General features: G+C 47.4%; 3 protein-coding genes across 4 annotated transcripts in view; 1 reads left to right on the top strand and 2 right to left on the bottom strand.

The window, feature by feature from the left end:
• MBD6 (methyl-CpG binding domain protein 6) overlaps positions 1-1,384 on the bottom strand; it is a 9,237-nt gene extending 7,853 nt beyond the window's left edge. The window contains exon 1 of the mRNA XM_006908953.3: positions 72-1,384. The gene's annotated coding sequence lies outside the window, so the exon portion shown is untranslated. The remainder of the gene's footprint in view (positions 1-71) is intronic.
• A 128-nt stretch (positions 1,385-1,512) lies between these two features.
• DDIT3 (DNA damage inducible transcript 3) lies at positions 1,513-5,618 on the top strand. Of its 2 annotated transcripts, XM_015587006.2 has the most exons (5): positions 1,513-1,752; positions 2,518-2,601; positions 4,032-4,079; positions 4,791-4,948; positions 5,035-5,618. In XM_015587006.2, the coding sequence occupies exons 2-5, from the start codon at positions 2,574-2,576 to the stop codon at positions 5,401-5,403; spliced, it is 603 nt and encodes a 200-aa protein (XP_015442492.1). In that variant the 5' UTR covers positions 1,513-1,752; positions 2,518-2,573; the 3' UTR covers positions 5,404-5,618. The 2 variants fall into 2 exon arrangements, with proteins under 2 accessions (XP_015442492.1, XP_006909014.1); XM_006908952.3 differs by lacking the exon at positions 2,518-2,601 and having other exon boundaries at positions 1,516-1,752.
• The window catches only part of MARS (methionyl-tRNA synthetase), a 15,742-nt gene continuing 12,723 nt past the window's right edge, over positions 5,554-8,572 (bottom strand). The window contains exons 15-21 of the mRNA XM_006908950.3: positions 8,376-8,572; positions 7,380-7,511; positions 7,178-7,282; positions 6,917-7,103; positions 6,187-6,258; positions 5,878-5,970; positions 5,554-5,775 (exon numbers count right to left, since the gene is read on the bottom strand). The exon at positions 8,376-8,572 is cut by the window's right edge and continues 62 nt beyond it. Of these exons, the coding sequence (XP_006909012.1) occupies positions 5,629-5,775; positions 5,878-5,970; positions 6,187-6,258; positions 6,917-7,103; positions 7,178-7,282; positions 7,380-7,511; positions 8,376-8,572 (933 nt within the window). The 3' untranslated portion in view covers positions 5,554-5,628. The remainder of the gene's footprint in view (positions 5,776-5,877; positions 5,971-6,186; positions 6,259-6,916; positions 7,104-7,177; positions 7,283-7,379; positions 7,512-8,375) is intronic.

The raw sequence follows: 8,572 nt of genomic DNA, 5'->3' as shown, positions 1-8,572 counted from the left end.
GCCAGGTCCGGGAGGGGCCAGCCCCCAAAGATGAAAGTCGCGACTTGCCCTGCCCCGCCCTAAAGGCTTACCGAGTAGTGTGCTGGGACTTGACCCGCCTCCCCAGGTCAACATGTCACAACACGACCTCGGCCTGTCAAGTCACATGACCTCTGCCTGTCACTGACAACCTGGTTGTGTCTTTGAGCCAGGAGAGAGCATCTGACCCACTCACCCCCAGTCCCATTTACAGAAGGGGAAATGCAGGTCTGGAGCAACGGAGGAGGCCCGGCCAAGGACCTGTCACTGTCACACCATCACCTATACCTTCCAGCCAGCCACATTGGCCTCTGACAGTTTCTACTTAAAGTCTGGCTGACCCTATGAGGCTATGACAGGATGTGTAACAGGCGACCACATGGCTTCTGTTTTCTACCTCATGGCACAAGAAAAACACTGCATTGTGCCTGGTGCTTTTCACTTTAGTTCAAGCTGTTTCCAAGTTCATATTTCTCTCATTTTACCTTCACAACTCATTTTTTATTTACAAACAGGAACGGCGGCTGGCCTAGGATCCCTGAGCAAGTGAGAGGCAGCTGAAGCTAGAACCTGGGCTCCTGACAACCTAGTCCAAGGCAGTCGCGTGTTCAAGCGCACTCAATGTCCCGGGCAACAAGGCGCTACTGTAGCCCAAACACCTAGGAGGCAGAAGGCCTGTGCCCAGTTGCTCACAGCAGGGAGTCACCGGACTTGCTGTCTGGTACAGTGAAAAGGACGGGTCTTGGTCTTTGGTGAAGGGCACCAGAGCACCAAGAGGGGAGATGAGTGGGAAAACAAATCCCGTCCACAGGGTAAAGAACATGAATTCTGGCATGCGGAGGGCATGCTTATTAGAAACTTCACAAAGATAAAAGGTAAGCATGCTCTTCTGAAAGGAGCTGGAAATGACTATCAAGAGGATTCAAGCACATCGGCCCCTTTTGGGGGAGTTAGGGGGCTAAAAGCTTAGACTCTAAGAAGACTCAAGAAAATGTAGACAATCCTATCGGATGGATGCAAACTTTCTAAGGCGAAGGTTTAAAAGGCCTTGTGAGGATTAGTTGGAAGGGGGGGGAAAGAAAATGGGAGTCCCTTATGGAGGAGATAAAACGGGGGCTACTGCCAGGTGGGCGGACCAAGAACTCCTGAGGAAGACAAGATACAGTGAGGTTTCACTCGGCAACCTAAGGGCAGCCACAGTTGATAGCCGTTGGGGCCGTTGGGTGCCGGGAGCTAGCGCCCCGCCCTCTCTCCTCTCCCCTACCCATCCTCCCCACGCACCGCCCACCACCCTCGTAGTCCCCTGCGCGTGCGCGCGCAGACACCGGTTGCCAAACATTGCATCATCCCCGCCCCCCTTTCCTACCCTCCTCCTCCAGCTCTCCCCTCCGCGCGCGCGCATGACTCACTCACCTCCTCTGCGAAGCCTCGTGACCCAAAGCCACTTCCGGGTCCAACAAGACGTCGACTCCCAAGAGGGAGTGAAGGGGGTGGTGCCACGGGGCTTCTGAGTGGCGGATGTAAGAGATGAGGCGGGGTCAACCCCGGCGTGCCACTTTCTGATTGGCAAGCTGCTGGAGCCGCCCCTTAGAGGAGGGTAAAGCCATGTTAAAAGATCACTGCTCCCGAAGATCGAGGTCAGAGGCTTGAGTCTAAAGCATAGAGCTTATCATGTTGAAGATGACTGGGTGGCAGCGACAGAGCCAAAATCAGAGCCGCAAGCTAAGGAGAGAGGTGAGTACTGACCCTCCCCATCTACCTTTTACCCTTCCATCCTCGCGAACACCAGTTGTCCCCTCGAAGTTGTGGCACCCAGTCTTTAGGTTGTGGTCCCACCCCTTCCATAATGAAGTTAGTGACGGTCCGAGGAAGGAATGGGCAGAAGCTTTTATTCGGGAGCGGTGCTTACTGACCCCTCTTACTTCGGACGACAGCGTCACCCAACGCCTGCTTGGAGCATGGGCCTTGCTCTGTGATGTTGGGTGAAGGGGCTCACCTACCCTCGGAAGATTATTCCATTTTCTCCGGTTGCTAACCCCAGGCCTCCACGTTAGGCTTGTCCGGTGGGAGGCGGGGCAGCAGGACACACCCACACGCCGAGAAGCCTGGGTGACCGTAGCTTAGGCTACTGCCTCCGCTTTGCCACCAGCAGCTCCACCCCGATCCTATATCTGAGGCAGTGTCTCAGGGCCAGCATGGCTACGTCGGTAGCCGGGGCTCCTGAACCCTACACAGAACAGCCATTCCACACCCTAGTAGAGGACTGAAACTTCAGGAGACTTAACAGCCTCTGGGAGGAGGGGTGCTGATGGACAGGGAGCAGAGATGGGATTTTCCCTTTCTTCCAGAGGTCCCTGGGCTTCCTGCACAAGAGAGCATCCTGGATCTTTTAAGTGTGGGAAGTCATTTGGGGTCTCCCCATTGTCCTTCCCTTGGGATTGGTCCCTGCTTCTTTCCCCCTGTCCTGTCTCCAACTAATCTCTGTAACCATTGCATCAGGCCAGCCCCCTGTTTGGCTCTGCAGCCCTCTGGTGTGGAGTTCTACTCTACTGCTGATGAAAGCCACATCCCAGGCACTGGAAGGCAAGGAGGGTTCCCCAGGGAGGACAGCCCTACAGAGAAACACTAAGGGTGATATTGCATCTACAGTCCCTAGGGATAGGTAGCTGCTGCTAGGCTTCTGGGATTCATCCTCCCTTTCCTATAAGAGAGATTAGGGAGAATATCCAGTCATTCCTAACAAACACTGAACGAATGCCTATATGCTAATTGGGGCACAGGATACATCCATGAAGAAGAGAAAAACAATCTGCTCTTTCAGAGCTTACAGTTCAATGGGAAGAGACATACGGTAAACAAACAGTTGAATGCCATAGAGAAAACTAAAGCATAGAAGGGTAGAGAATGCTCAGGGTGGGGATTATGGTTTTATATTGGATAGTCATGAATTTCCTGAGATGACAGATAAGTTGAGAAGTGAAGACAGTAAGCCATGCAGATATGTGGAAGAGATTTCCAGGAGAAGGATCAGCAAGAACAGAGGTCTTAAGGTAGGAGCATGCATAGTATCTTTAGGTAACAGGAAGCAGCCAGGTGGCTGAACTAGAGTGACCAAGAGAGAAAGTGGTCAATGAGAAATCCCGGGCAGGGAAGAAGCACACTGTGTATGGCCTTCTAAGCCATTTTAAGAACTTTAACTTTTAATATGCATGAAATTGGAAGTCACTGGAGGATTTTGAACAGAGAAATGAGGTGACTTGAATTAAGTTTTAAAAGGCCCACTCTGGTTACTATGTTGTAAATAGAGTCAGGAAGGGGTAGCAAGAGCAGAAACCTGCAGTCAAGAGGTTTCTCCAGTCATCCAAGAGGTAATAACTTGATCTAGATTGGAAACAATGGAATCCGTGAGAAATGTTTAGATTCTGGGTTACTGAAGAATGAGTTAAGAAATATTGCTGGTGGTTTAGATTGAATTGTAGGGTTTGAAAGGAGAGGAATTGATGATGCCAAGGTTTCTGGCATAAGCAACTAGAGTTGCCATTTACCAAGATGGAGACCTCGGAAGAGGAAAATTAACAGGAGATCTTCTTTGAACATATTAAGTGTGAGATGCCTATTAGACATCCAAAAGGAGATGGTGTGTAAGCAGATAATAGAGTTCCACTCTGGCAATGTATATTTGGAGGATGTCAGTGTGGGAATGTAATTACGAAAATGCCACTTGATTTGTTCCCTTCTCTGTAGTCTAGTCCTTACGGTAGCAGGTTTGAGGCCTGCCTTGAATTTAGAGAAAGCTGAGTTGGCCAGGACTTTCCTATTATGTAACCAGGACCACAAATGTCAGCAACTAAAAATAAAGGAAACTAAGCTCTCCTCTGTCCTTGGAAATGGCTACAGGGACTTTTAACTAGCCATACTCTACAAGACAAGAAGGAAGGACCAATAGGAGGCTAGAGATAAAAGAACCTACCTCTCTTCCAAAAATGGCTAACATTTCTCTTTGATCCCCACAGTGTTCCAGAAGGAAGTGTATCTTCATACATCACCACACCTGAAAGCAGGTAAACTTAACCAACACTTCCCCAAAACCATCTCCTAAGAAATGCTGCTTAGGCTTCCTTCATTGGGACCCTACAAAGTTATGAAAATGCCTAGAGAAGATGGGAAAGGAGGGTTTGAATCTGAGCAAGCTTTTGCTGTCAGACCATGTCCATCCACCTGGCCTGTCCCTAACAAGGTGACAAAAATCACTATTCTTAGAGCATGTCCTAATTGAAAGCTGCCTCTAAGTAAGCAGTCAGCCCCAACAAAGATAACTGGTTTGTCTTACACACTTCAGTCTCCAACAAGGTTAGACTAACCCATAGGACTTCTCACACAGGAGAAAGCAGCACAAATAGTCTGGTAATTGCCCCTGGAAACTACCAATCGAGTTCCCCAGGGCAGCTTTTACTAGGATCCCATAAGAACATTTGTTTGACGTGCTGGGCAAAAGCAAGGAGAGAATATTAATATAAACCAGAGGATGATAAATTTTAAGGGGCCAGATAGTACTTTAGATATTGAGGGCCAGTTTTTCTCAGAGCTATTCATCTCCACTGTTGTAGCATTAAAGCAGCCAGAAACAATATGTAAATTAATGGATGTGGTTGTGTTCCAATAAAACTGTATCTGCAAACCATGCAGCAAGCCTGTGATTTAGACTGTTTGACTGCTTTGAGGTGCTATTCGACCCCCCGCCCCGCTACTATTCCAAGTATGTCCTTTTCCAGAGCCTGATCCAGCTGCAGCAATGGCAGCCGAGTCTCTGCATTTCTCCTTCGGGACATTGTCCAGCTGGGAGCTAGAAGCCTGGTATGAGGACCTGCAGGAGGTACTGTCCTCAGATGAAAATGGGGGTACCTATGGCTCACCCCCTGGAAATGAGGAGGTGAGAATACTACATCTAAAGCTAGGGGGGAATGTTGATCTTCCCTTCTCTACTAATAGCACTTACTTTTCCTCATTCCCTTGAAGGAAGAATCAAAAACCTTCACCACTCTTGACCCCGCCTCTCTGGCTTGGCTTACGGAGGAGCCAGGACCAGCAGAGGTCACGAGCACCTCCCAGAGCCCTCGCTCTCCAGATTCCAGTCAGAGCTCCCTTGCTCAGGAGGAAGAAGAGGAAGACCAAGGAATACCCAGGAAACGGAAATGGAGTGGCCAGTCTCCAGCCCGAGCTGGAAAGCAACGCATGAAAGAGAAAGAACAAGAGAATGAAAGGAAAGTGGCACAGCTAGCTGAAGAGAATGAACGGCTCAAGCAGGAAATTGAACGCCTGACCAAGGAAGTGGAGGCAACTCGCCGAGCTCTAATTGACCGAATGGTCAATCTGCACCAAGCATGAACACTTGGGACCGTGACATCCCCTTTGGGCCACTACCAACTTTTCCCAGAAGTAGCTACTGACCACCTTCTTACCAGTGCCAATGATGTGACCTCATATCTACAGAAGGGGGAAAGCTAGGGGTAGACAACAGGAAAGGGTCTTAGCATATATATAGAGATTGTACATTTATTTATTACTGTCCATATCCATTAAAGTGACTCTTTATAAGCCAAGTTCTCACTTTCACTTTTTCTTTTTGCCTTTAGGGGTTTCAAGGGGTTTCCCCTCAGCTAGAGCCAACTGTTTCTTCAAATCCAATAGTTTAGCCACCTCTGCAGCAACCTGGTTCTTGTCTGCCTTTTGTGTTTTCAGTTCTCGGACAATGTTGCCCTAAAAGAGGAAAGGGGTGGGGAAATAACAACAGTGAGACCAGAAATGACCTATGTAGGATTCAGCTTTTCCAATCTCCCACAGAGGGCTTAAGCTTCGTACCTGTTTTGTCACTTCATCCATCAGCACTTTTATCTGCTGCAGTCCAACTGTTGTCACAGTCTCTACATCTGTTGGCTTGGGAGATGCTTTTGCCTAGAGAACAAAAGGGTTAACACCTGTCACCGTAACTATCCCCTGACCTTTTTAAAAGACATCTCAGGAATAAAGTGATTACTTTTAACTCCAAGGACTCTTCTAGCTAAGACAGGAAAGAAAAGCTATAAGTGAGGAAGCAGCAGGGCCAAAAGACAGTGATGAGTGAGAACTATTTAGGGACACTAAGGAGATTACACTGTCTAGCTTTCTCACCTGGCCCCCACCAAATCGCTGTTTCAAACTTTCAATCTGGTCATTTTCCAATTTTTGGAACAAGGGACTGACCTGTAAGAAAAGAATTCCAGAATCATTCACTCATTAGGTATTGTCTCTACCATACTATACAGAGGGCCTCTCCAACCCCAATTGCTGATTGAGGAACTGTAAATACTTTAGAAGAAATGTAAGTGTAACAGTAAGCAAATACCTGCTGATTTCAGTAAAGAATCTAGAAAAATCCCAGCAGTCACTATAAAAGCCCAAAGTGTTAACAGCGTCCAGGACTATTTAAACTATTTAATGCTAGGTTGTTGCAAAAGTTTTAGAGGTAAACTTACTTATCATCTTGTGTCAAAGAAAAAATGGCTACCCTGTATTCTCAAAGCTCGCTGCCTGTTAGCATTATGGAGACCAGGTGACCATGGAATTTCTTCAAACATCTACCATATTCTAGTCAGTTTTATGTCCCAAGTTCTGTGTTCTGGCGTGAAGAATGATGAAATATGGGCTACAGATAATACTGGGTTCATAAGCTAATACCAAGCACTTTATATCAGAAACAAGCCTAGGTGCCGAGTGGGCAGGAGTGGGGAAGGGTTTCAGAGACTAGCTATGAGAGGCCTGTGCCCAAAGTAAGTTTTCTGACCCTGCCTAAAAGCCTGCCAGCATGGTAAATGCAAGAATTTTAAAAAGAAACTCATTCTTCCAACCCTCAGACACCTACTGTGCCAATCTGGTGTCCTGCTGGTAAGGTACACAGGAAGTCTGTGGACAGGATACTGCAGGCTAGAGGTGGGAGCTGCAGCTGGGCCGCAATGGTGGTGCTAACTGTGGGCATGTAAGGCTGGAGCATGATGGACAGTAAGGCAGCGATATTCACTGCCAAGCCTGTCACTGTCCCTGCTCGCTGCCTGGGGAAGAAAAGATATTAGTCAGGACCCTCCAAGCCACTTTATTCCTATAGCCAACCCTACCTCTTACCTACCTGTCAGCCTCGCTGCCTTTAATCCGCTTCCAGGGTTCATTCACCTGAATGTACTGGTTGCCATGGCGAGAGATGGTAAGGATACTACGTAAGGCATCCCGAATCCTGGGAAGGGAGGCAGGCCAAGGTATAAGGTCCTTGAGGTATGGGGCTCTCAAATATGCCAGCAGATCACTGGATGAGATGGATGTAGGTTACTTACCGAACCTTCTCTAGCAGCTGGTGATAGTGCTGGAGCTCCAAGGCGACATGGGCCAGCAGGCGCTGATCATCAGAGGTAAGCACCATTTCAGGCACATAACCCCCAAAAAACTTAGACACAAACATCCCAGCTCTTGATGGGAATAGGGAAGGAGAGGGGAGAGAGAAAAGGAGTTATTGTCCAGTATCCTCATAGAGATTTAATTAATTCATAGAGAATGTGGAATTATAAATATGGGATCACCATATTCATAATTCCACATTCTCTCAAAACTGACACCTCCTGGCTCCCTCTAGCTAGAAGGCAAGGCTTAAAGTAGTTCCTTATTCTCTCCCCTAAGAATATGACTGCACATAACAGACATTTCATATATAGATATCCCTTGTTTAAAGAAACCTGATAAAATTAAGCAACTGTTCATTTTATTTTTTAACAAACACTCAGAATGATCAAGTTGAAATATATGTAAACTGCTACCAAATAGTAAGGACTATCCATTAAATGTGGTTAATGACCAAACCTAAAAGACCAGGTAGCCATGGAGGATTTTTTAGATCACAGAATAGCTGAGATAGGGACCAACAATGAAATGTGAGCCTAAAGTAACTCCAAAGAGTATAGCATAAGTCTATCCATACACTAAAATAAATCCTCCCTTCAGCCAAACTTTTCAATGGTCTGCAAGTGAACTTATTTGCTGGAAAAGACATATTTCCAATTCTACAAAGAAAATAACGATCTACAAAACTTCACTTTGTGACCAACTTTGATAAATCACATCTCTACAATTGACTTGCCCCAAGCATACATAGCCTACTATGTTCTAGGAATAGGTCCCAGTAGATAGAAATCCACTTTCCACATTATCCTCCCTATCCCTCCCAGCCTCCTGCCCACTCACCAGCCCTCTTCATATTCCCATCTCTCCCACTTCATGAAGCACAGCTGGCCCCACTCCAGCTCATCTGCTGACCATGAACCCTCACCAAGTCCCACCTGTTGATGAAGTTGCCCAGGTTGTTAAGCAGCTCAGAGTTGTTCTTCAACAACATGTCTGTCCAGGAGAAGGCACTGTCCTGGCCCTCAGGCCGAATGTATAGCAGATAGAAGCGCCAGATGTCAGCAGGGATCCCCGTGTCCTGGGCCATGTCCCCAAACACTCCCACACCCCGGCTCTTAGAGAATTTCCCATC

This window comes from Pteropus alecto, unplaced genomic scaffold (genome assembly GCF_000325575.1).
Source record: "Pteropus alecto unplaced genomic scaffold, ASM32557v1 scaffold433, whole genome shotgun sequence".
Taxonomy (NCBI): Eukaryota; Metazoa; Chordata; class Mammalia; order Chiroptera; family Pteropodidae; genus Pteropus; species Pteropus alecto.
The sequence above is the reverse complement of the archived record's forward strand: the minus strand, read 5'-3'. Positions and strand labels throughout refer to the sequence as shown.

Coding starts and splice junctions, on each gene's coding strand:
- DDIT3 (XM_015587006.2), top strand. CDS start 2,574: ATGAAAGCCACATCCCAGGCACTGGAAG. Junction 2,602..4,031: donor CACATCCCAGGCACTGGAAG/GCAAGGAGGGTT, acceptor TGATCCCCACAG/TGTTCCAGAAGGAAGTGTAT. Junction 4,080..4,790: donor ATCACCACACCTGAAAGCAG/GTAAACTTAACC, acceptor GTCCTTTTCCAG/AGCCTGATCCAGCTGCAGCA.